The 25539-nt window shown below is 58.3% G+C and overlaps 2 protein-coding genes across 7 annotated transcripts in view; both read left to right on the top strand.

The window, feature by feature from the left end:
- The window catches only part of RAB37 (RAB37, member RAS oncogene family), a 57116-nt gene extending 51132 nt beyond the window's left edge, over positions 1-5984 (top strand). For 2 of the 5 annotated variants that reach the window (XM_047705989.1, XM_047705990.1), the window contains 7 exons: positions 1612-1653; positions 2221-2287; positions 2368-2420; positions 3325-3390; positions 3958-4014; positions 4092-4168; positions 4363-5984. In XM_047705989.1, coding sequence (XP_047561945.1) covers positions 1612-1653; positions 2221-2287; positions 2368-2420; positions 3325-3390; positions 3958-4014; positions 4092-4168; positions 4363-4468 — 468 coding nt within the window. In that variant the 3' untranslated portion in view covers positions 4469-5984. Of the gene's footprint in view, positions 1-427; positions 539-1611; positions 1654-2220; positions 2288-2367; positions 2421-3324; positions 3391-3830; positions 4015-4091; positions 4169-4362 lie in introns of all 5 variants that reach the window. The other 3 variants (XR_007123249.1, XM_047705988.1, XM_047705987.1) reach the window with 3 other exon arrangements.
- A 1030-nt stretch (positions 5985-7014) lies between these two features.
- NHERF1 (NHERF family PDZ scaffold protein 1) lies at positions 7015-24514 on the top strand. Of its 2 annotated transcripts, XM_047705970.1 has the most exons (7): positions 7033-7712; positions 14621-14626; positions 18908-19063; positions 19910-20063; positions 22061-22101; positions 23296-23385; positions 23623-24514. In XM_047705970.1, exons 1-7 carry the CDS (start codon positions 7251-7253, stop codon positions 23812-23814), a joined length of 1101 nt encoding a protein of 366 aa, XP_047561926.1. In that variant the 5' UTR covers positions 7033-7250; the 3' UTR covers positions 23815-24514. The 2 variants fall into 2 exon arrangements, with proteins under 2 accessions (XP_047561927.1, XP_047561926.1); XM_047705971.1 differs by lacking the exon at positions 14621-14626 and having other exon boundaries at positions 7015-7712; positions 18902-19063.
- Positions 24515-25539: the final 1025 nt, after the last annotated feature.

Raw genomic sequence — 25539 nt, 5'->3', positions numbered from 1 at the left:
AAAACAACAGCAGTGGTAATTTTAGAATGTGCCTTTGCATACAACCGTGCCTGCCCCATCAGATCTGATAGCCTCCCTTGGGTGATAATCCCTGTCCACGGTATTAACACTTCCTTTCTGGAAGTGGTGGTTCTTTGGGGCCACCGAGCACATCTGCTGACTTGTAAGTGCTGAGGTCTCAACGCAGGAAACTGGGTGAGGACAAGAGAGTCAGAGGGAGGGCATGAGAAATGAGCTGAGCCAAGGAGAGGAGAGAAAGGGTGAAGGCAGCATCGGGCTTTCTAGAAGCAGGTGGCCCTTAGTATGGACAGCAGCCTTCCCTGGCCCTCTGGCCCCCTGCCCCTCTTTCCAGGGTCTCGCCCTGGAAGCCCAGAAATTCGCCCCAACTCCCCAGTAACTGCCTCTGCCCCCCCCCCCCATCTCCTAGGTGATGCTTCTGGGAGACTCAGGCGTTGGCAAAACCTGTTTGCTGATCCAATTCAAAGACGGGGCCTTCTTGTCCGGGACCTTCATAGCCACGGTCGGCATAGACTTCAGGGTGAGGTGGCGTCAGGCTCTTCCTCCCAGCAGCAAGCCGGGGCAGGACAGGGCTCAGGCACAGTGTGCTGTCCTCTCTGGCCCTGGCTCCTCAAAGCCGCTGTGGGCCACTCCCCAGAGGACACCAGGGGCGCTCCCCCTTGGGACCACAGAGGGGGCCAGGTTCAAGGAGTCCAAGCATGGTGGAGGGGCTCTCTGCCCACCTACAGAATCTGAGCAATGACACACTGAGTCTTAAAAATCTGCCCCAGAGCAGGATGGACACATCACAGGGTGGGAGCTGAGTTTCCTGGCCTTCCGCTGTCTTGCTCATGGCCCTCTGAGCTAGGCCCTTCTGGCAAGGCCTCAGAGGTCAACAGGTCTTTCTGGAGTTCCTGGAAGCACCCCACTGCACTGGGTTGAAAAGCCAAGCTCATCAGCCTCCCTCCCTGTGGTCTCGAGAAACCCACCCCTACAAACCCGCGTCAGGGCTGTATAGCGCTCTGCCATTCTCCACCCACAGGGTCCAGGACAGTAAGGTCTAACCCAGGTGGTGAGGTGGGGGAGAGGCCATGCAGAGGCCGGCTGCCTCCCTCCCAATGGGAAGGAACCCAAGCTTCACTTCGGAGAACTAGTGAACAGCTAAAGGGAAAGACCACCCTGCAAACCCATCCTCTGCTGTGCCCAGGATGTGCAAGGTGGAGGAGGCGGGCATCTTATCTCTAGGGCTCTGTTCTGCAGGCTGGGGCTGAGCTCCAGGAGGCACCGATGAAAGTGGGAAAAGAGGCGGGGCCCCCAGTGCCCAGCCCTGAGTCACTTGCTGAGGTCAGGAGAGTCAGGCCCCGGCATGTTGTAAGAGGAGCAGACGAGTCCCCAAAAGAACTCTGCCATGGGGCTGGGGGGGGGGAGCTTCTGGAGACGGGGTCCTGCTGCCCTGAAGAGGAAATCTGACTGGAGATGTCTCTGGGGCTCACTGCACCCCCTCGAAACCCGGGAGGCAACCAGAACAGAACGTCTGCCGCTCTGTAGGACGTCAAGGATCCAAGCCTCCCCCACCATCCAAACCCACCCTCCCCCTGCCCCTGTCTCTTTCAGAACAAAGTGGTGACGGTGGATGGTGTGCGGGTGAAGCTGCAGGTGAGACAAAAGTCCCCAACGGCCCGGGGGGAGCGGGGGAGGATGGAGGGCCCCGCCCCTATTCTACACCCAGCCCCTGCTCTGCACCCAAACCGCAGGAGGCTTGCAGCCCTGCCCTGAGCCTGGGGCAATTTCCTGTGGGGCCCAGAGGAAACAGCTTTTGTGCTTTTGTTTGTTGGAGGAGGGTGAGGAGAGTGCCCCAAAAAGCAGTTCCCAGGCACACTCACCGCCTTCAAAGGCTCAAAGGCCGCTCGCTCCAAGGCTTGCCCTGACATCCAAGACGGGCTTGCCCTGCTCCAGCTCCTCTCCAGTTTCCCAGGTCTCATCTGCTCTGGGAGACTGGACGCCCCCAAGCCCTGGGCTAAGGAAGAGGCCGCAGCCTGAACGAGCTCCTGTGAGCTCCGTAACACCGCGGACATCATCGGATGTTCGGAAGGCCCTGAGCCCCTAGAGCAGGAAGCGTCCCCCCCCCACACACACAGCTGTCCGACTCCAGCATGGGTTCCCTCCGAGCAGCCCGGTCCCTGCGCACGGCCTCCCTCTGACCGTCTGTCCATCCCTTCCTAGATCTGGGATACAGCCGGGCAGGAGCGGTTCCGCAGTGTCACCCATGCTTATTACCGAGATGCCCAGGGTAAGCCCTTCCCCAGCCCACCTGGGAGACCCAATCCTTCTGCCCCACGTCCCCTGTGTGATCTCTCTCTCCCCCTGCAGCCTTGCTCCTGCTCTATGACATCACCAACAAATCTTCTTTCGACAATATCCGGGTAGGTCCCCTTCATGTGCCGCCCAGCAGCAGCCAAGGCGGGCCCTCCGCGAGCGAGGACTGCTTCCTGCTTTGTGGGGAAGGGGGCAGAGCAGGGAACACTGCCGCCTTTTTCAAAACACCTGCGCTGTGACTCAGAAGGAATAACCTGCCGCTGGGCATCTGGTCGGCCTGTGGGCGGGAAGGCCAGGCAGGCTGCTGGGTGCCTGTGCCACCTGCTCGGTCCTGGCTGTGACTCGTGAGTGCAGTTCCTGACAGAGTTCGCCCAGTACCCAGCTCCGCCCTGGACAACTACCCAGGTGGCAAAGACAGTGATTCAGTGAGCAGGTCTGTCCTTACCAAACTATTGCAGAGTAGGGATGAAAAGTCAGTAAGTACAAGCACTGAGCGCGTACGGCACCATAAGGGTTTCACATCTCCCTGATCTCAAGAGATTGGCAAGCACATGGGGGACGGGGGGCGCTAGGGGACCAAAACACGTAAATATAAAGCAGCTTATACAGAGGATGGAAATCCACAGCACGTGCATTGCCACCTCCATCTCCAACTCCCTGCTCCTGGTAGACATCACTAATCCATCACAATCTTTCCGATCACTAAGCCCTTATGTGTCGCTAGAATCCTCCGTGAGTCACTCCGGGAAATCGCTGGGGACTACCAGCTGATTTAGGAGATAAAGCTCTGCCATCTGCATCTTCCATAGAACGGGGAGTTGCACACTTGGGGTTGGGTCAAGGAAGGCTGATCTGGACCAGAGAGGCCAGAACAAAGAGGCAGATAAGAGAAGGCAGGGGGCCTGTGAGTAGCCCAGTGAAAACCAAACAGGCAGGAGAAGGACGGAGCAGAGGGAGCGGAGAAGGCCTGGTTCTCAGGCACAGCCTGGCTCAGCTCACCCTCTCCCACAGGCCTGGCTCACTGAGATTCATGAGTACGCCCAGAGGGATGTAGTAATCATGCTGCTGGGCAACAAGGTGAGTGAGCCCATCCCTGAGCCTCCCCTCTCACGAGCCCCACACAAGCCCCAAGAGGGTTAGTTGCATGTCCTTCCAGCAGAGGATTCTTTCCAGACTCCAGGTCAGCAGTCAGACCTATTCAGCAGCTTCAGCCCATCTCATCTACCCTCTTAATGCTTTGGAAATGGCCCCCTCCAGGGAAAGCCCAAGCTGCCATCTGAGAGACCCAGGGTTGCCCAGACGCTCAGCCCCCACTAGATCCCAGTAAAGTCATCACAGATGAAGAGCTAAAACCCGAGTCCCAACTACTGTCACCCCTCTGAGGCTGGTCACCACACCCCTCCAAAGGAGAGTTTCCCATCTCCCCAAGTGGCAGTGGGATCCCCTGGCTGGGAGTTGGGTAACTCCGCCTGAGCAAGGCAGAAACCCTGGCTCCAAGCCAATCATACCACCCGCAGTCCCACAGGCCACCAGCAGAGGGCAGGCAGTGGCTGCTCCTGCAGGTAAAGGGGCCAGCCCAGGCCAGAGAGGGGCTGGCGGGGGTGGAGGTTTCCTTCCCCAGAATAACCCACCTGGGCTTGACAGGCGGATGTGAGCAATGAAAGGGTGATCCGTTCGGAGGACGGAGAGACACTGGCCAGGGTAAGTGACTGCCCGTGGGCAGGACGAGGGGTGGGGGCAGCCAGAGGCTGGCCCTGAGGACATTCTCTTCCTGGCAGGAGTACGGAGTTCCCTTCATGGAGACCAGCGCCAAGACGGGCATGAATGTGGAGTTAGCCTTTCTGGCCATTGCCAAGTAAGAGCTGAGCATGGACGGGAGTCATGTGGGACGGGGTGGCACCATCTGGGAATCCAGTAGGGCCTGGCCCCTGGCCCAGCCCCTGTCCCTACAAGCACTGCGCCTCCTATGTCCAGTAGCCCCAGGCCATGGGAGTGGGGAGGGTGCAGTTCCTCACTCCCTGCCCAGCCCACTGCTTCTTCCTCTTCAAGGGAGCTGAAGTACAGAGCCCTGTGGCAGCCCGATGGGCCCCACTTCCAGATCCGAGACTTTGTGGAGTCCCAGAAGAAACAGCCCAGCTGCTGCTCCTTCTTATGAATCCCAAAGGGGCTGAAAGGAGGCTCCAGAGGCCCCCACGGATGCAGCCGTCTCCCCCAGATCTGGTTTATTCTGAACGGATGGGAATTGGGGGACCCAGGGTACAGCCCCTTTCCAAGAGGGAGCTGTACTCCCACTCTTACCTTAGTTCCTGTAGCTTCCCCACATCCTGGGGGAGGGTAAAGTATTTATTTCACTTTAATGATACATAATGTAATACAAAAAAGGAGGGGTGGGCACCAGAAAACCAAGAGACAGAACGGGTGGTCCTTTTGCCTTCTGGTACTAGGACTTAGGGGCCCCAGGCTCCCTCCTTGCCTTGACAAGGGTGGTATTCTCCAGCTCAGCACCAGAGGGCAGTGATGCACTTCTGCAGCAGGACGGCAGGCCGTGACTCCACTGGGGCCCTCACCTCAGCTGGAGAGGTGCAGCAGACCACGGCTTTACTTCCTCCATCTCCCCCAGAATGTCTTCCCCAGTAAGATGCGCCCCTGTGCCAGACCAAGGCTCAGGGAAGATAATCGATGTGGAGATTGGGCAGTAATGGAGCTCGGTGGGTAAAGGAGAGAGGAGTAGCAGAGACTAGGTCTGTATTGGCTGCCTCTGGCCTTACTAGCCCCACTCTGGGATGTACCCCTTTTCCTCCAGCCCACAGACTGAACACATTTGGTTCCTGTTCTCTAGACCTCAGGTGCCAGGGGCAAGCCCCTCTTTTCCCCCTCCCCCAAATCCCTGGTGGAGGGATCTCTACCTTTTTGCTTATGCCCTTAGACTCCTAAGGTCACAGCTAGGGAAAGGTTTTTCTCCTGTCTCAACACTTTGGAGATTGGCAGCCCCACGGGCTACTTCAAGCAGCTCCAGTGTTTCTACTGAGTTAAGAATCCGATAAGGAGGAACGCCTGACTCTTGGAGCAGGTGGGAGGCAGAACCAGGCAAACCTCACCCCACACATATCCCCCCCGCCCAACCCAAGCGTGGTCTCCTCCCTGACCACCATGCCTTTTCCCTTCAGACAGACACCACCACAGCCAAAACTGCTTTATGTCCCTTCCCACTGAGCCAGGTTAAGGAGTAAGAGGTCACCCATTTCTGGGTAAATCAACACAATGTGTAGAAAACAAAGTCACATGGGTAAGACTGGGTTAAGGAGAGAGGCAGCAAGGAGTTTATGTGGGGCCAAGGTCACCTGTCCCACAAAACCCTAACCCTGGCCATCGGAGGTGAACAGGAGACATGTGGGTCATGACCTGGAGAGTAAGAAGTACACACTGCACATTTTTAAGGCTACTGCATTTGCTTTCAAGGCAGAAATCTTGCTCTCTGAGCAGAGTCAGCAGCTCCGACTTGGGCCTGATAAGGAAGCTCTCCAAGGCTTCTCCCATTCGGAGCAGGGAGGAGCCTGACCTTGCTGGGCTCTTCTGGGGCCCAAGGCAGGTCGCAGGCATTCCAATCACAGGGGCTGGCTCTGGGCCTCTGGCATCTGTGTTTTCAGGATTAAACTGCAGAATTGGGAAAGCACGCCCTGGCCACTGCTTCTTTGAGGTGTGCTTGGAGAGGGGGCAGGGGAGAGAATGTTGACTGTCACTGCATGTTGGGGGGACGGTCACTGACTGCCCAAATCATTTGATCTTCATCCATCAATGCTCCCAACTGCTCACCTCACCCTTAAAAGACTGCTCCCCAACTTCTGTGAGCAGCCTTTCATCTGCAAGAAACTGAAAGAAGGTTTGTCCTAAGGTCCCATTTGGGCTTTTCTTTCCCCCCTATTGAAAAAAGCCAGGGCTCCTTTCCCTCTGCCCTGTACTCAAGAGATTGGTTACCTGACTCTGTTGTGCCTCTCTTCCCCCACTTACTGGCCAAACGCGGAGGCCAGTGCTCACACCCTTGTCCTAGCTGGCCTGTTTCCAGTGGGCAGCCCCAGGAAGCCTGGGTTCCCTACTGAGCCCTCATACTGTCCCAGCGAGGACGAGAGCCCGCACCCCTGTAAGCGTGCGTCCTTGGACAACGCAAAACCCACGAAGGGGAAAATACCGTTATTCAAAAACCTTATTGGGTCGGAGGTGGACCTAGTCTTACTCGTAAGGCTTCTGGGACCCCACCGCCCCGTAGCTGGAGCGGTTTCCCCGGCAACAGCCGCTCCCCAGTTCCTACCCTCCCAACCCCTCACTGGAGTACACAAGAGGATTTAGCTAAAGGTCGTTAAAACGTTAAGACTCCTTTATCCGTGGGTTGGCTTGCCTCAATCCACGCCAAACCGAGAGAAAACCAGAAGCCTAAGGGCCCCTCCGCCCAGTACCAGGAACTCGCCCCGCCCCCCGCCTCAACTTCGGCCACTTGGTAACAAACACTTCCACTTCCTGAGCCCTCTTTCTTCTTGCGCCGCGGGGCGCCGCGCCGAGCACAGGTCCCCGCCCCCGCGCGTTCCCATTGGCCGGCGTCGTTCACCCGGCCCGTGCGCCCCTGCCCGTGGTCTCTGATTGGGTCGCGATGTCCACACCTTCGGTGCGGCCCCGCCCCCGGAATAAGGGGCTGGCGCGGAGTCGCGAGCGCTCAGTCGCCGCGCTGGGTGGGGATTGGTCCGCGCTTCCCGGCTTGGATTCCTCGCAGTTACGCGGCCGCAGTTCGCCGCACACCTGTTCGCTCAGCCCACCGGCGGCGCGGGGGTTCTCTGCAGTGCTTCCTCCTGCCTGCCGGTTCGAAGGGCGGGGAGAAAGTTTGGGCCGTCCCGCCTCCGGCTCCCAACGGGACCCCAAGTCGCACCACTGAGCCGTCGCAGGGCGAGATGAGCGCGGACGCGGCGGCCGGGGAGCCCCTACCCCGGCTCTGCTGTCTGGAGAAGGGCCCGAACGGCTACGGCTTCCACCTGCACGGGGAGAAGGGCAAGCTGGGCCAGTTCATCAGGCTGGTGGAGCCCGGCTCACCAGCCGAGAAGGCGGGGCTGCTGGCCGGAGACCGGCTGGTGGAGGTGAACGGCGAGAACGTCGAGAAGGAGACCCACCAGCAGGTGGTGAGCCGCATCCGCGCCGCACTCAACGCAGTGCGCCTGCTGGTGATCGACCCCGAGACGGACGAGCGGCTGCAGAAGCTGGGTGTCCAGGTCCGGGAGGAGTTGCTGCACGCCCAGGACGGGCCCGGGCAGGCCGAGCCCCCGGCCGCTACCGAGGCGCAGGAGGCTGGTGGCGAAAATGAGCCGCAGGCCGCCGCGCCGGAGCCGCGCGAAACCGAGAAGAGCCGTCCGGAGCGGGTATGTGTGGGCCCTAACCCGGCGGCGACTGGAAGGGGGGTGTGAGGGGGAAGCGAGAGGAGACCCAGCCGCCCCTTGGACGTCCAACCGCGCGCCTGCCTCCTCCTCTTTCAGAAACTGGATCCTCGAGGGGGAGACTGCTTCCGCCTCCCGACAGGTCGCACTGGCTTGGGGCTGCGTCCCGTTACCCCCACGCCCCTTCCCAGACTGAGCTAGTACCCTGAGCGCTTTGCCACCTGCACTGCTTGTCTCTTGGCTTTTGGGGAGCGGGAGCGAGAAAGGGCGGCTCAGAGGAGCGCGCAGTCCCCCTTCTTCGGCTCTGTTGGCGGTGTCTGTTCCCATTCTTCAGAACCCCCCACTCTGTCCCTCCTCGCACACCCCACTCCCTGCCGCCCCAGAGGTGCCAGCTTCCTCCCCGGCCCCTGAGGATGGTAGCTGCAGCTGGGGTGAAGCAACCGCCACCCGACTTCAAAAAGCTAGAGGAATAACAACTCCCAATTCTGTGCGGAGCCCCCGCACCAGGAGGGGAGGGGTCGCAGACAGGGTTCTCCAGGCAGCACCCCACCCCCGCGGGCGGGTGCGTGTATCATTAACCTCAGCCTGGCGGGACTTCATTCTCCTGAAGTACGGTGTGACTTTTAAGGAGAGGGGGCCCCACCGGCTCTGGGCGATGTGTGGGGGTGGGGTCCGGGGAGGAGGTGCAGAGGCGTCTCCGGGGGTGGTGGCGACTCTGCCACCGGGAGGATTTATGAGTCTCAGGAATGTGAGGCGTAAGCTGGCTTGTATCTGGGAACGGGAGGGGAGGACTTCGAAGGAAAAGAAAGGGCTGGGAGGAAGGTGGGGAGAGAGTAGCCTGGTGTCGCCGGGCCCTGCAGAAGCCAGCAGAACTCACCAGGGACAGGTGGTCTTGCCCTGTCATTGCCTGTCTCACTTCACTCCCCTGGACACCAAGCTTACTGGTTGCTTTTTGCCCATCTTTGGTGTTTCCCCAAACGATCCAAGTTTGGATCAGCTGCAGGAGGGGCAGTAGCAAAACAGGAGTTGTGATGAGAGCCTTGTGTCCCCAGAGAGTGAAGGAGGGGGGAGGCCGTAGGGTGCAGACTGCGGGGAGCAGAGTCTGGGCCTCCCAGGGCCCTGTTGGCTTGGGCCAGCTCTCCACCTGGTGGCAGCGTGTGGCAGGGGCGTCCGTGATGCCAGCAGAAGCCTCTCTGGACAGAAAAAAGGCACCCTTCGGCCTTAAGGTAGAAGGTGGAGCCCCAGAGGACCAGCTGCTTTGGTGGAAGTGAAGGAAGTGAGTTCGCCAGGAGCCCTGTCCAGCCAGAGCTGGGCGCTGGCAATACCAGGGCCGCTGGGCTCGTGCTTCCTGCCACTGCCAAGCTGGCGTTGGCAAGGATGGGGGAGGGGCCGGGCCATCCCTGGCAGGGGTTTGACACCAGGGAGTTGGAAACCATGGTCTCTGATCCCAGGCAGGATCTCGTTTGAACTTTGTGCTGAGCTGAGTGTAGCAGTATGCCATTCCCTCTTTTTTTTTTTCTTTTTGGACTTTGGCACTGGCACAAGTAACCACCTCCCCACTCCCCATCCCCCGCCGAGATGCTGTTATGTTCGCTCCTCCCCTTGCCCTTTTGGTTTTTTGTGGGGTTTTTTTTGGTTGGTGTGGTTTTGGTTTTTGTTTTTGTGTTTTTTTGGTCTTTTTGCTGCTGGGTGAGGAAGGATCTGAGGGGAGTTGGAGGGTGCCAGGGGCATGGTGGCCTGACCCAGCCTGTGCTCTCCCACCATGCCGTCTGGAAAAGCAGTGGAGCTTGACTTTCTGCTTTCTGGGTGACCCGAAGAATCAGATTCCCCCAGCGGGTGATGGGACATCTGCATTTGCACATACTTCTCAGGCCAGGAGAAGTAGTAGGATACCCTCCAGCTGGTCCTGGGGACACCAGCACCAGGCCTCTTGGGGTTTTAGGTCCACAGGCAAGTCACAGAACTTCTCTGAGCCTTGGTTCTCCCATCTGTAAAATGGGGAGTGTTGTCATACAGTCATCCCTATTTCCTCTAGGATTTTACGAATAGTGGGAAGTACTTGAGTCCCAGGTGGATACTGAATTGAGCACCTTCTGCCTGGGCATTTGTGCCAGTCCCTCTGGTAGGAAATGCCCATGAAATCTGGTGTGGCGGCCATGCAGGTGACCTGCCCTGTCATTGCAAAAAAAAAAAAGTCCGTAAACACAGTAAAACTGACATTTTTCCTAAAGGCATCTCATATAAGGAATTTGAGTTTTACTAATTAGTTCTAGCCTGAATTTGTTTGCAAAGTGGGGACTGTTACGGTATCTTCATTGGTTCTCACACGTGAAAAAAGCGTTCGGTGGACAAGTGCCACGCAGAGATTGGGTGGCAGGTAACATCTCATTGGGAAGACCACCCTGGGTGGAGAATTCTACAGGCAGAGGGTGTGGGATGCTTGTAGTACTGTTGGAGGAGGCGAGGAGGGATTTGCAGCTGTGCCCACCTGCTCCGTTGGTGGCTTTCCCCACCCCTCCAAAGGAGGAGCAGCAACACCCCTGCTCACAGTCCCCCCCGCCCCCCGCCGTGCTGATGGGCCCCAGGCCTGAGCTACCTCGAGCAGGAGTGACTTAACCTCCTAGGCCTCTGTCTCCTCCTGTGTAAGTTGAGAGCGTAGGGGCGGCCACACTGGGTGGGGGTTACATGGGGAGGTCCATAAAGGCAGTAGCTCCATGCCTGGCATGGAACCGCTCCGCGAATGTTGGTATTTGAATTGGTAAGTATTTCACAGTGATTGTTACGTGCCCACCCTTGGGCCACCAGCCCTGGACCTGCCCCTCCTTGGGCAAGTGCTGCTGTGTCCCAGCCTGGCGCTTTCTGAATGCTCGGTCGGAGGCCAGAGTTCTGGAATAATCAGAAGGTGCTCCACAGCCTTTCCCAGTCTGGCAGCCCGACAAGACCCTTCAGTCCGGGAACCTGTCATTTCCCTTCTCCATGAGGCACACTGCAAAACCATTCACAGCCCGCAGAGCCTTTTCTCCACCCCGCAGGCAGAACGAGCTTTTTCTTTGCTCTCCTCCTCCTCCCTGTCCTCTGCATCTTTCAGGTCTATGAGCAGGCAACAGTCAAATCACCTTTCATGATCTCGACCCACTGCAATGGTGAGGAGGGCGAAGGTTGTGGCTGCTTTGTGTTTATATCCCCGGTTCTATGCCTGGCGCAGAGCAGGGAGGGCTCACATAATTTTTGAATGAACGAGTGCATAGTAGCCATCAGGCACCTTTATCCTAATTCATCTCAGTCCAACACCCCCAGAGATCAAAATTCCAGACAGAACCTCCCTACTCCTTTTTCTTGCCTGCTAGCAGCTTCCATTTGGGGACTAGAGAGGTAAAATTGTCCATTGTTCCCTGCAAACCTCAGCTTCTACTTCTGTGAAATGGGAACAGCAGAACCCACCTTGCAGGGTTTGGGGAAGTTTGATGAGATGATAGGGGTGTGCCAGTGCCTAGCTTCAGGTACATTCTTGCCAGACCTGACTGACCCTGACCCCAGAGGCAGAAACAGCGCAGGCTGGGGTCCCTGGCTGGCTTAGCCCGTGGAGCTTGTGACTCTTGCTCTTGGGGTCGTGAGTTTGATCCCCACGCTGGGCACAGAGCCTGCTTAATAAATCCAGGGCACCTAGATGGTTCAGTCAGTTGAGTGACTGCCTTCAGCTCAGGTCATGGTCCTGGGATGGAGCCTCGAGCCCTGCATCGGGCTTTCTGCTCAGTGGGGAGTCTACTTCTCCCTCTCCCTCTGATCCCCCCTACCCCGGTCACTCATACGCACTCTCAAATAAATAAAATCTTTAAAAAAATAAGTAACTAAAATTTAAATTAAAGCAAAAAGGAACAGTGCAAGCATCCCAGGCAGCAAGGTAGGTGAGTGGGTGGGCACAACGCACTGGCAGCCTCCCAACCTCCTGCCCAGGATAGGCGGGCCATTTCCCACTGGCAGGTTGGAGTTCGGGAGGGCAGAACAGTCTGAGCTGTAGGATGTTTGGATTTGAAGTAGACAGGGTATGTGATGGTGTGAGGGTGGTTCCTTCTCTGAAGCCACAGATGTGGGATTTCTTCTCCCCTGGTTCTTACCTTCAGCTTCCTATAAAGTTAAATCAGTAATTCTGGAGAGAATTCTCTTGGAGACAGAATGGGACATGCTCCATATGTCTAGATGTGGGACGTTCTCTTCCTCTCCAGAGTTCCCATCCCACGGGGCCCTAGGGAGGGTGAGGGACCACTTAGGAATTAGAGATGCAGGCCTACTCCGGACAGAAGCCAGAGTTCTCAAGGCCGGTATGAGATGCTCTGCTTTTTGCTGCTCTGAGATGAAGTCAGCCCCTCGGGGAAGGAAATTCAGTTCTAGTGCAGCCTTGTGCCCTAAAGATACTGATGGATTTCCATGGTTCCCCTATGACAGCCATGCAAGTTAGGTCTTAGTTTCTCCATTTTGTGAGCGGATAGTGATTGCTCAGTAAATGATAACTATTATTAGTGTCTGGCAGTGTGCTGTGTACTAGACATGCTTTGTGTTCCATCTGAGTGGCTCATCCACTCGGATGCAAATCAAGCATCTGCGTTTTGATTTCCGCTCAGGGTCATCTCAGGGTCGTGAGATTGAGCCCCAAATCTCTCTCTCTCTCTCTCAAATAAATAAATCTCTAAAAAAATAATATGCCTTATGTCATTCAATCTACAAAACTACGGCATGAGGTAGATACTAATGCCCATGTCCCCCTGGAAACGGAGTCTTGGTCAGTTCAGGTGGGCAGCCCCAGGGCTCTTCCCACGTGGACGGGGCTGTTACCTCAATTCTCTCTGACTCCAGTGCCTGCATAGCCACTCAGCCATGCAGTTGGGTTGTATTTGAGGGCCCGACTGTCCAGCTGGGGGTCTCTGCCCATCGCATTCTGGGCTACATATGAGCCATCATAATGAGTGGAATACATTCACCAGCTCCTTGGCAAGGAAGGGTCCCTGTAGCTTCTGTCTCTTGGGGGTATCCTTTGCGGCATCACCAGGAAAATGCGTCAGCTCAGAAGTGGCCCGGCTCCTGGCCCCACCCTTCTCTGTGATGGGCTGGGATCCGGAGCCCACCCACCAAGTCTCTACCTTACCCAACCCCTCCTCGCCTCCCCAGTCCTAAGAACCCATCCTTGCTGGCTCTGGGGCTTCCCTGCAGCACAACGCCCCCTTCCCGCCCCCGCCTATCCAAGGCCAACTTTGACCTGTTGGCCTTGGCCTTGCCTCACCCCTGAAGTAGGACAGCTCACCATGTCCCCAGCCCTCTGGGCAATGTTTAGGTTCCTGTGCCCTAGAAAAGGGCCACTCCCTCATTGCTGTGTTGTCTGAGGCTACAACTCAGACTTCCAGAGTCAAAGGCTCCTGCCCTCCTGGGTGTGTTACAAGGTTGTGGTGCCCAATTCAAGTGTGTGTGTGTGTGTGTGTGTGTGTGTGTGTTGGGGGGGGTGATGTAGAAATGTGTTTGGGGATGGCACCTGAGTGGCTCCGTCCGTTGAGTATCCCACTGGTGATTTTCCATGCTGGTCACAATCTCAGGGCCTTGGGATAGAGCCCTTGGGGTGGGGCTCCGTACTCAGCACAGTCTGTTCGAGATCCTTGCTCTCCCTCTCCCCCTTCCCCCACTTGTGCATGAACCCCCCCCCCAATAAATAAATCTTTAAAAAAATTGGGAGGCAGACAGCCTGATGGTTGAGAGTGAGACCTCTAGAATATCAGCAGGCCCTGGTGGCAGCCACTGGCCACGTATGGCTCTTAGCACTTGAACTGTGCTGGTCCCATTTGAGATGTGTTGGAAGTTAGAAATGCACACCAGATTTTGAAGGCTTCCTACAACCCAAAAGACATAAAATAACGCTGTTAATAATTTTGAAGTGGATTACATGTTGAAATGATAGCGGTTTGGGGCATATTATGTGAGATAAAGTCATTGTAATTAATTTCTAATTTCTTTTTTTACTTCAATGTGACTACTGGGAAATTTTTAATTGCCTCCCTGACTGATACTGTGTTCCTGTTGGACGTGCTGTTCCCCATCTGAGTTCAGAGCCCGCCTTCTCCTCCCTCCTCTGTGTACTTGAGCGGTTGATGGGACCTTTTTGAACCTGAGTTCCCTCATCTGGGAACAAGGGCAGTAATACCTTCCTCACAAGATTAGAATTAGGTTTGAATGAGAAAATGTACATAAAATCGCGGTGTGGCCCTTGGCCCACAGTACATGCTCAGTGAACAGTAGCTTCTATTTGTTATTTTAATAGAGCTGCAATTACACAAGCTCTCTGAAGGTCTTTGTCCCTTCAGGACAGCCCTTAAATCCAGTGACTTCTGGGAATGAGGGTGAGGAAGAAGGGGGGGGATGAGGGTACAGTGCCTGTGGAGCGGTCGGGCATGGGGCGGCCAGGCTGGAGGGAGTCCAGCCAGGCAGCAGCCCACGTACCAGCCTGCTCCGTCCCAGGCTTGCCCAGCCCTGGGGAGACCTGAGCCAAACTCCTTTGGGTGGGTCTCTGGCCAGCACGGGGAGAAGAGAAGCTGGCACAGGGCCCCTACACGGGGCGTGGGAGAAGCAGCTCCCACTTTACCATAGGTCTCCCTCCCAGAGCCCACCCAGTCCACCCAGATCATCCTGTTAGGCTCCTGAGAGGGGCTGTCCCACTGAGAAACAGGAAGGCCAAGACCAAGGGCTGGAGCAGCTCCTTTTTCACAAATGGAGATGGCCAACATCCCTGTCTGCACAGACCTGGGTGGGGAAGGTCCTGTGGCCACGGGTCAGTGGCCACCGAGCCTTTTCTGTACCTCGGGTGAGGAGAGGATGCCTCTACTCGAGCTCTGGCCACTGGCCAGCAGTCTGAGCTCCTGGTCACTTCCCAACCTGCCCTGAGGACAGTGCCCCCTTGCTGCCCAGTCACATGTCACCCTCAGGCTAGGCCAGCTCTAGCCATCCATCATGGCTTCCTTGAAGAGCTGGCACCAGACCCGAGCTTGTGTCTCTAGAGTTCTGTGGAACCACCGACCTGCCTCCCAGGGCAGCCACTGGGCTCTTCCTAATGCCCAGCGTCCCCCCTCTCCGACACGACATCCCCCCCCCCCCAGAAGCACCAGGGCTCCTCCTGCCCTCTCCCCTGTCCCCTTGTTGTTGGGGCTGACCTACCTGGGGCCCCAGGCTTCAGTCTTATCTGTGTAAACAAGAGCCCTGGGCTGGGCTGGGCTGGGCTGGGCTGGGCTGTGTTGGGGGAGGGGCAGTCTTGGAAGGTGAGGGTCACCTCTTTTGTTCCCTAGCCACCCTGGGGTCTTCCGGCTCTAACAGCCCATTTCTTCTGGGGCCCAGAGCTGCCTGGCCTTCTGGAAGGAGCCTGGCTGTTTTCTATAGGGCCCATCACCATGACACCAGCCAGGAAGGGGCCGGGCCCAATGGGGCGTTGGCCCCCAGCAGCCCTCCCCGAGGAGGAACAGGGAGCGGCCCTGGGCCTGCTCCCCAGAGAGGGCACTGGGATTAGGGTATCGACTTTCCTCAGCTTTCCAGGTGGTTGCTGGTGGTGCCTATTGAATTCCGTGCCCGCCGTCCGCTCCCTGGGCTGCGTGGGTGGAGGTGATTAGGCGGCTACAAGGGGCCAGGCTGGGCTCCCTGGGAGAGAAGGGGGAGTGGAGGGGATGGCCACGGGGGCCTGTGACAGGATTTGGGACAGCCTGACAACCTGAGGGTGGGAAGAGGTTCCAGGAGAAGAGTCTGAAGGCAGCTGTCCTGGCAAGATCTTTTCTGGAAAACTTGTCTGGTGTTGCCTGGAAGACTCTGTCCCACCCCCCAGCCACCCCAGCTCATTTGCACTGTCCTTTGGCCACCACTGCCTCTTGTTCCTTCCTCTTGATTCCCAGTCTCCCCCAGGCGCCTCAGGAGCAGGTCCTGATTTCTGCTTCTGACCTGTCATGGTCTCTGGGATCCCTACCTGGCACTCTGAACGCTCTGAGGCCATGCTTCCCTTGAAGTCCCCTCCCCACCCCCAGCTCTGGACCCCTCCTGAGCCCCTGGGGGCCACACAACTAGGACCAAGATAGGCTGGACTTTCCAGCTACCCCCTTTTCCCCAGAGGCAGAACCCAGGTCCTACTTCAGCTCTGGGGGTGCGGGCCCAGGAGCAGCAATGGCCAGGCTCTGCCCGGGTCCCTGCCCCCTTCCCACCAGATCCCCAGGGAGGTTGCCCCCCCCACCCGCCAACCCCCACGGGGACAGCCTCCACCCTGGTCTGCTGGGATGGGCTGCTTTGATGGGCTGACTCCGGCATATGGCAGGGACACCTCCTGGAGACCGCTGGAGGAGGGGTGGAGAAAAACCGCCTGGTCTCCTGGAAGAACTATGAGCCCCTCCCCTCCCTTGGGAAGGAGGGAGCTGGATGTGGCCTGTAGGTGTCTGAACTTGTCAGAAAACCACCTGGAGCTTCCTGTCCCCCTGCTCAGGCACCGCCAGAGGGTCAGGGAGCAGTACCAGGGAAAGGGAGCAGTGGGGGAGCTGAGCCCCATTTCTTCCAATCCCACGGCTTGGGACTGGCAGAGGGGAGCGAGGTTCAAAGCAGGCGCTCCGGCTTTAATGACGGGGCTCTGGGAAACATGCCCATGTGGGGGATCAGGAAGAAAAGCCTGCAGCCCTGAGCCCCAGGCCAGACTGCCCTGCTGGCCAGGAGCTCTCCTGGAACCGCTAGGCTGCCCCGGCCCAGGCCTGCCCACTGCTGCCTTGCTAATCCCAAGCTCAGGCTGGAGCCGTGGCCGCAAGAGGCCTTGAGCACCCGGAAGGAAGGCTGTGGTTTCATCAGCGGCCGGCTGCCTCCCAGCAGAGCCTGCGCCGCCGTGGGAGAGCAGCCCGTGTTTATGATTCCTGCTGAGGCCTCCTCCCAGTCTGGACTTGGGTCCTTCGGAGCCTGCCCATGGATGGTGGGAGGAACACGGGGTCCAAGTCAGAGACCTTGTGAGAGCTCCGGCCCCTCCACTGTGCAGCTCGCTGGGTGACATCGGGCCGTGGGCTTAACATTTGGACTCTCGGTTTCCCGGCCTTGAGAATGGGGGTGCCCGGTCCCAGCCGAGTTGCGATGGGAAAGACAACTCTTTGGAATGAGAGGAGGTGGGGAGGAGCGGGGACGGCAGGGCTACACAGTTCTCCTCCCCACTTTCTCAGGGTGATTGCGGGCTCTGCCTGGCTGGGGCAGAGAGCTGAGCCTGCCCGTGGTGGCAACTGGTCAGACCTGTTCCTGCTCACCTGGGCCTCGGGGAGGGCTGGGCTGGCAGCTTTGTGGAGGGATTAGCTGGAGGGGAGAAGAGCCTCACTTACTCAAACAAGATCCTGTGGGGGCTGCGAGGGGGATAAGCAGCCGCTGGGAGGAGGGGGGCCCCTCCTGGAATTGTACCCTGTTGACAGGGAGAGTTGGGGAGAAGATGCTTTGCAACCACTGGGGCTCCCCTCTGGCCCCCCCCCACTTTTAATGCTTGCTTCTTTGGCCTTGCTACTATATGGGATGAGGGGAGCCTGCTGAAGGAGGAACCAGGGAAGGGCCCACGGTCTCTGGCCCAGATCAGCGTGAAATGCAGGTCCAGCCATCACCTCTTTCCTGTCTTCCTCTCCACACACCCCACCAACATCCTGAAACACAGAAAGACCTGTCCAGGCAGTTAAAGGAAGGCAAAGTCACCCTCCGGCCACCTCCACCCCCCATAAGACTGAAAGGGTGGGGGGCCCCAGATGGCAGCTGCCTGCTGGGACTGGCAAGTTGGGGCAGGAGGCCCCTAAGCCCTCCTCTCCTTCCCTGCCTCCCTGGCCAGCCCTACTCCCCGCTGGGGACTGGCGACTCAGAGCAGCCTGGCCCGCAGCCTACCCCCCCCCAATCTCCCTTCTCGGCTTAATGTGACTCATCAGTAGGGTGCCCAGCGATGGGAAAGTCTGCTCAGGCACAGGGATTTTGAAGTTGCCAAGCGTTCCCACCTGTGTGAATTCTCTCACTCGGCCTTCCAGCGAACCAGGCACCCTATAAATGAGGAACCTGAGGCGCGAGAAGGAAATTACTTGCCCCAGGTCACATAGCTAGTAGGTGGGGAAGCTGACACTGGGGCGGGGGCCTTGACTCCAGCCTCTGCTCGTGACCTGGTGGCCTGGGGGTCACTGGGTGCTAGCAGGCTGGCTGCTGCAGCTTCAGGCCTGGAAGGAGAGGGAGAGGGACCCCCAAGTCAGGCCTTGGGCTCAAGCTTCTGGCTGAGGTTTCAGTTGCTTGGCCCGTGCACACCCGGATTCCCTCCATTGTGTAAATGGGTCCAAGGGCTGCAGCCTCTAAGCTAAGCTGCTTAAGTTGGACCAAGGATGGTGAAAACCATTCTCAGCTGAGTGTCCAGGTGCTGGAGAGAACTCTGCCTGGGCCCTTTCAGGCCCAACTTGGGGCCATGGCCACAGCCATGCTGGGCTCTCCGCACAGCCCAGCCCTGCTTCTCATGGCCCTTTCCCCATGCAGGCTTCCCCAGCAGGGTCTTTGGGGTTCTGCTGCTGCCTTTGCCCCCAGCCTTCTGCTGGCGGGGGTCCCTGTCCTGTCCAGGACTCCTGACTGTGCTTCTCCCCACCCCCCCCCCCCCCCCCGTCTGGGGTCATCTGGCTGCCTGCTTCCTTTTCGCTGGGCTGTTTGGCTTGGATGGGGAAAGGCTTTACTGTAAACACACTAACCAGCTTTCAGTAAACACCCTGTCTCCGCTGCTGCAGAGAACTGGGTACCAAGGGGCTCAGAACCCCCAGTCACCCATCCAGGCTGGCAGCGGGGCCACCCCAACCCCAGATGGGGCCAGACAGAACTTCTACTGGGGAGGCATAAGGTAGCAATCAAAATAACACAATTAACCTTAGAATGTCACAAGGGAAGGGACTCGAGTTAATCTGGTCCCGCCTCCCATTTGCCAGAAGGAGGTGACTGGCTTGGAGGGGGCACCTGGGCAGTGTGCGACAATGCCAGATCTTCTGGGTTCCAGCCCAGTATTCTCTCAGATTGCTGTGTGGGATCTCGGCAAACTTGCCTTAGTCCCATGTGTTCCTTGTGGGGGAGGGGAAGGGGTCAGGCACCGGGCTGGGAAGGCGGCACGGAGAATGGCCACGGATCCTCCTCTATCCCCACAGCGGGAGCTGCGGCCTCGGCTCTGCACCATGAAGAAGGGCGCCAACGGCTACGGCTTCAACTTGCACAGCGACAAATCCAGGCCGGGCCAGTTCATCCGGGCAGTGGACCCAGACTCACCTGCCGAGGCCTCAGGACTCCGGGCTCAGGACCGCATCGTGGAGGTAATGCTTCTTGGGCTCTTTCCAGGTACCTGCTTCCTGCCTACCTCCACACAGACAAGCAGTTCCTGGGGCAGCCATCACATCGCCTGCTCCTTGGTTAGCGCAAGGGGTCCAGAGAGCCCAGATGGAGGGAGGGAGGGAACCAGAGAGAGGAGAATTATGGTGGGTGGGTGGGCAGGAGGGAGGGCAGGAAGGTAGGAAGGAAGGGCGATGGATGGCCGATAGACTAATTCTCTCCCCTGCACCTTCTCTGGGTTCTTATTCACCGAGAGAGACACTCAGTAGCAGTAGCCCAGGATCCACCCAGCCCTTCCAGTGGACATGTGGGGACACCTACAGAGTGTCCTACTGCCTAAGGCCTCCATGGTGGCAGGTGCACTCAGAACTCTTTGTGTGGTGCTCAGGAGGAAAGGAAACATGAACTCTCTGCCATGGGGCGAGCCCCAGAATCTCAGTCTTAGAACCTTAGAGCTAGAAGAACCTCTCTCCCAAGACTTCTCATTTTACACGTGAGCAAACCACGGCCCAGAGCGGGAAGTCGGACACAAGTACATAGAAACACTCAGGCCCATCCCAGGCCTCACCGATCTTTCCTGTCCTTCTGTCACAGCTGTGTTTGTTTAGTCTCTTCTGGATATTTTCTTTGGCTTTTCTCATGTGTCCTCCTCATTTGATTGTCAAGTGGGAGGACCACTTGGCTTATAGTTCAGGACTCCCAGGCAAGGGGGGTTTCGTGTCCCCAGACTGCCAGCAGGCTGAGGACATGAATAGGACCATTCATACCACCTCCACCTGCCCCCCTAAAACTGCCAGTAACCCCTGACCTCCCCTCCCCACCCACAACAGGTGAACGGGGTCTGCGTGGAGGGCAAGCAGCACGGGGATGTGGTATCTGCCATCAAAGCTGGTGGGGATGAGACCAAGCTACTGGTGGTTGACAAGGAGACTGATGAGTTCTTCAAGAAATGCAAAGTGATCCCATCTCAGGAGCACCTGAATGGTGAGCAGCGGAAGCCCCCGGGTCAGGGACGTTGTTGGCCGGTGCTCTAGATCTCACTGTGTCCTGGCTGACAGGTGGACAGTTTCCTATTTAATAGCTTCCTCCCTCTCCCTCAGGGGAGTATGGGGAAAAGAGGGGCCTGATGTCAGGAGAGGAAGCAGGGATGGCAGTGGTTTCTGAGGATGGCGAAGGACGGGGTTAAGCCATCACGAGGGATGGCGAAACGGGACGGACGGAGGTACTTATTCCCAGACCAGAGCCTCAGCACTGAAGGGAGACCTCAGTCCCGGCTCCTGCACCCCTAGTAGGTTCTCCAGGCAGTGCTCATGCAAGGGAAGGGTTAACTCCAGCTTTGCTTGGTCAGATAAGACTCCAGTGACAGGGGCCCCCTGCCTCCCCTCCCTTCTCTCAGGTTGTCGTGGAAACCCAGGCCCACTGGCTCTAGGCCAGTGGGTGCCTCCTTGGTCCCTGGTTCCTGGGCCCCTGCCTTCCCCTCCCCACCCCCATCACCCTGCCAAGCCTGGCACCTCCCCCTGCCCAAGCCCCAGCCATACCGGGCCAGGCTGCTGCCCGAGGGCAGGAAGGAGTTAAGCAAAGCTCTTTGCCTGGTCTGGACTTTCTCCCTGAAGAGATGGCTCCTGGGGGAAGGCGAAGTAGGGTGGGTGGGACCTCTTTGGACTTTGCAGTGGGCAGGGCCTCCCTAAGGGTGTTGGGGGTTTTTATTTGTAGGGGGTGATCCACCTAAAGGTCCTGCCACAGACTTCGCCTCTGGGTGGAGGGGTGGGGGAAGCAGACTCCAGGCCTGGGAGGCAGGGCACCACCTTATCCTTGTTTCCCGAATTCACAGAAGCTAGATAACTCAAGATAGTGGCCTTCCTCGGTGAGGGGGAAACCGAGGCCCTGAGAAGCTCCATCCTTGCTCTTGGCCACAGGGTGTGGGGAAGACGGGAAGACCTTCCCCTGAGGCCTCCAGCTTCCTTCCCCCACCTCCCCCTAAGGAATCACGCCTCAGACATTCCTTCCTCTTATCTCTGTGGCTGGGTGGGATGGGCCCTGAGAATCTTGGTGGTGATTGTGGTGATTGTAGCCTCTGGCCTGAGGAGCTACACAGGGAGGGGCCTGAGGGCGAATCTCCTTCCCAGGTATTGGGGGGGGGGGGTGTTTCCAGGCTGCCCTCCAGCCCTCCCAGCTGGGTGTACCTGTCCCCACAGAGAAGAATGCCCTCCCAGCAGCTGCCTCCTGACCACAGGATCCCGTGCTCAGCCCCTGTGGGGAGAGGGTGGGTAGCAGTAGGGAGGAAATGGTGAAGTCCAGGCCCCAGGAAAGACGCACGTTGATAGTGAAGGAAGAGTCCGAAGAAACCTACACAGGCTGACCAGCCCCAGCGGTGGAACAGTCCTGCCTCAGCCCAGCGAGGGGGGACCCCAGGCTGGTGTTCTCTCCTGAGCACCCCGTAACCCGCACATTGGCAAGCAGGAGTGGGGATGATTTTCTCTTTTAGGTGAGGCAGCTGCTGCCCAGAGTCTGGGGAGTGTTTCTTACTCTGGTGCCCAGGCCTGGGGATCTGCATTTCTGACAAGCTTTCCAGGTGATTCGTAGGCAGCCAGCCTGGAATTTCCACCCGCTTAAGGACAGTTTTTCCAAATTGTTCATGACCCATCTGTGGTTCGCAAGATCAACCTAGTAGGTAAAGACTAGCGTGAGACTTTAAACGAAACTGAATTGAAAATACAGGAGAGCATTACGAGGTGGTAAGGGTGTGTGTTGCTTTGTGAAGCTTGTTCCCCGCGGTCTGTGTGTGCCCGGTCACCAGGACGGCAGCCGTACTGCAGGAGGGTTGCAGTCAAGGGACTCAAACACTGACGTAGGGCACAAGGTCTAATCATGGGCCAAACCGGCAGCCGACCCTCCTCCTCTTGGGGCGCCGCTCCGTCCGCATCCCCCAGAGCTTCTGGACTCACCTCTGCTGGTTTCTTGTTTTTTCTCCCTTCTCCTAGGTCCCTTGCCTGAGCCCTTTACCAACGGGGAGATTCAGAAGGTAAAGGCAGATCCCCCAATGCTCCTCTGGCCCTCAACAAGCCAGGGGCTGTAGGAGAAGGGTGGAAGGCGGCATGGCTGGGACAAGGACGGCCATTGGGCTCAGGTTGTGGCCCCCTCCTGAGCCCTGAGCTATGGAGCTGCCGGCGGTGCCCCCCTCCGCCCGTGTGGAGCGCTTAGGCGGGAGGGAGAGGCCTGGCCGGGCCCCTCGCAGCCCGCTATCCTGGTGACAAGCCCCGCCTTCAACTCCCCACCGTACAGAAGAGGCCATTCTTCCCCCCAAGAACAGAGCTTCAGTGTCTGGACACACGCTGCCTGGGCCCTGCTACTTCCAGTCTGGGTTGGAAGAACAAAGCCCCTCCTCCCCTCCTCCCCGGGCAGAAGGGAAGAGAAGGCCGTGGAGGCTGGGGAAGAGATGGTGGGGCCTGGTGCCAGCTGAGGCCGCAGAGGAACCCAGGCAGAGGCTGAGCACCAAGCTGAAGCCTTGGCCAAGACCTTCACTCTGGGACAGGCTGACTCCGAGTCAGACCACAGAGCTGGAGCTTTCTACAGGGCCTGCTCAGAGGGTTCCCATCCCCAGGGGCTACTGCGGGGGAGAGGGGTGGCCTTGGGTCACCTGAACCTTCTGTCACCCCATCTGTGGGCCTAGAACTCTCATCCCTCTTATTCCTCCAAAGCCCTTCTTAGCTGCTTTGGGGTTAAGGTTTCAAAATTCCTGGGGTCAAGTCCAAGGAAGCAGGTGGGCTGCAGGAAATTCAGGGAGTATCACACAGTTCCCTGTGCCAGGCAGAGGCCCCCAGGATCCCCACACTCCCCTCAAAGCCCCTCCACGGTCACTGGCCCAAAAGGCTAGTCGACGCTGAAGGCTAGTTTGGGAGAGCTGGGGGGTGGGCGGTGGGGGCATGTGAGCAGTTTAGCTAATCCCACGGTGGTCCCTCCCACTCGGGTGGTAGAACCAGCCTGCCCTCTGATCCCTAGAAGAATGTGAAATGTCAATCCCCAAGGCTGGCCAGCCAGCCCCCCCAACCCCCTACACTCTCCTACAGACTAAGGCAGTGTGGCTTTTGGGTCGATGGGAAAGGCTTGTGTGGAGTTTACCAGACCAGGGCACCTGTCTTCCCTGGGAACACTCTTCCTTGTTCAAGACTTCCCCACCCCATCCCTCGCCAACCCACACTCCTCCTCTCTGTGCCAGGAGAACAGTCGTGAAGCTCTGGCAGAGGTGGCCTCTGAGAGCCCCAGATCAGCCCTGGCAAGATCCATCTCCAGTGATACCAGTGAGGAGGTAGGCTGTTGGCTGGGCGGGCAGAGGGTGGCACTGGGTTACAGGAAGCCCATTCCCAGGCCACGCTCGTTCCTGGCACACCAGCCTGCCTTGGAGGTCACATGCTGTGCCACGTTCTGTCCTTGTGACCTGGCTTCCCTGGGCACTGCCCCAAGGGAGCCACCTTGCTGAGGCTGAGGACCGGGACGCCTGGCCGGGCACTGACTCCCTCCCTCTGCTGCCACCTCCTCTTCGCAGCTGAACTCCCAAGACAGCCCCAGGAAACAGGACTCCACGGCCCCCTCATCTACCTCCTCCTCCTCTGACCCCATCTTGGACTTCAGCGTCTCCCTGGCCGTGGCCAAAGAGAGGGCCCATCAGAAGCGCAGCAGCAAACGGGCCCCGCAGATGGACTGGAGCAAGAAAAATGAGCTCTTCGGCAACCTCTGAGCATCCTGCTGCTGGTGCCCAGGAAAGCTGGGAGGGCCTGGCCAGCCCCCAGGCCCCAGCCCTGCTCCCTCGCCCTCCTCCTCACTCACTCCCTGCTCCTCCTCCAATCAACACTTAAATCAGCACCAGCACCCTCCCTGCCCCCACCCCCATCGGTGAATCTGATTTTTCTAGAGAACAGTGCTCTTCCCTTACCTCTGGAAAGGTGAATGTGTTTCCATCCCGCCCCGACCAGAAAGCAGACTCTTTCCTGCCCCTCCTCCGGGAGTGCTCCAGCCCCTTGCCACTCCCCAGGGACATTACCGGAACGCACACCAAGCAAGGATGGGGGGGACCTGGCGAGGGCTCCCATTCCCTTGCAACCCCAAGTGATGACTAAGTCCGGGGTTGGTGAGGACCCCCAGTGACAGCAGTGACACTGCGGAACGGACAGGGGTCCCTCTTCCTCAGAGACGGGGTTTGGGCATCTTCTTTTCGTTGATTTGATTTTTTGAGTGCAGTACCGGAATTTAGAGGGATTTCGGTTTCCTTAATTAACATGATTTGTCAGGTTGTTGCATCCGGGACATGGCATCAACCTCGGCCTTGAACTTCGTTCCTGCCCTGGAGCCCCGGGCAGCATGGGGGCAGGTCTCGCTATCCCCTGCCCAGCCACCCTAGTGTAAGGAAACTCCGTCAAATTCAGCTGGCTTCCATCCTGCCTCAGCCTCTGTGTCGTCTTTTAGAGCTCTGGGTGTCCCCAGGGTGTCCCCTCACCCTCTGGCTGAGGGTGGCGTAATCCAGGCTTCTGGAACTCCGGTGGGGGAGTAGTACCGGGGGGCGGCTGTATTCCGAGGGCTCGTAGCTGCCTGCCTGCTGCCCGTGGGAGTGGGACCTGCCCAGCCTCCCCCCCCACCCCCCCAACAAACCTTCAGGTAGGAAGGGGGAGGGGAGGTTCACGTGCTCCGAGGACTTCCTGCACTTTCTGATTCAGGAGCACAGAAATGGTGAAGGCCCCGAAGGAGCTGCATGGAGAACGCAGAGAGGGGCTTCAGTCTTTTCCACTCACGCCAGCGGCGTGCAGGAGTGGCCGGGGCCGGCGGCAGAGCCTCCATCTCATCTGGCTGTGGACACGACCAGAGGGCAGCTGTCCAGGACACTCTGTGGCAGGTGGGGGGGAGGGGGCTTTCCAAGGGCAAAATACCCTGTGCTCGAGAGGTCCAGGTCTCCCCACCGCTGGCACCTGAGGCCACATCCTGGACGTCTGCCAGGGTGGCCCACGAGGGCTGAGGCTGCAGGCCTGGAGGTTCTTGGACGGAAGGGAAGCTGATGCTTAAGGAGACTGCTAACCAAAGAGGACCCAGGGAGCCCCTGGGGTTCGGAGAAGGCTGGGGCGCATCTGGCTGCCTGGCCTCTCTCGAGTTCAGATTCCCACCAGCCTTAAAGAGAAACCATTCCAGATCTTTTCATAGTACCCTGGCCTTGGACCTGGCCCACTCCCTCCCAACTTTGACTCTAGCTTGTGACCCCTGGTGAAGCCCCTGCCAGGTAAGCAAGGCCTGAAGACTGCTCCACGGGGCAGCAGAGGGGGACCCCCCCCAAACTGGGGGCCCCTGATGCAGCGATGGAACTCCTATCACTGAGCGGCCAGACACACTACAAACTGTCTGTACTCAGCAAGCAGAGTCAGACTCTAGCTTCCCACCTACACAGAAGTGTTGGAATACACCTGTGGGGGGGGGGGTG

Source organism: Lutra lutra, chromosome 16, assembly GCF_902655055.1.
Source record: "Lutra lutra chromosome 16, mLutLut1.2, whole genome shotgun sequence".
NCBI classification, from domain to species: Eukaryota; Metazoa; Chordata; class Mammalia; order Carnivora; family Mustelidae; genus Lutra; species Lutra lutra.
The sequence above is the reverse complement of the archived record's forward strand: the minus strand, read 5'-3'. Positions and strand labels throughout refer to the sequence as shown.

Coding starts and splice junctions, on each gene's coding strand:
- NHERF1 (XM_047705971.1), top strand. CDS start 7,251: ATGAGCGCGGACGCGGCGGCCGGGGAGCCCCTACCCCGGCTCTGCTGT. Junction 20,064..22,060: donor ATCTCAGGAGCACCTGAATG/GTGAGCAGCGGA, acceptor CCCTTCTCCTAG/GTCCCTTGCCTGAGCCCTTT. Junction 23,386..23,622: donor CCAGTGATACCAGTGAGGAG/GTAGGCTGTTGG, acceptor TCCTCTTCGCAG/CTGAACTCCCAAGACAGCCC.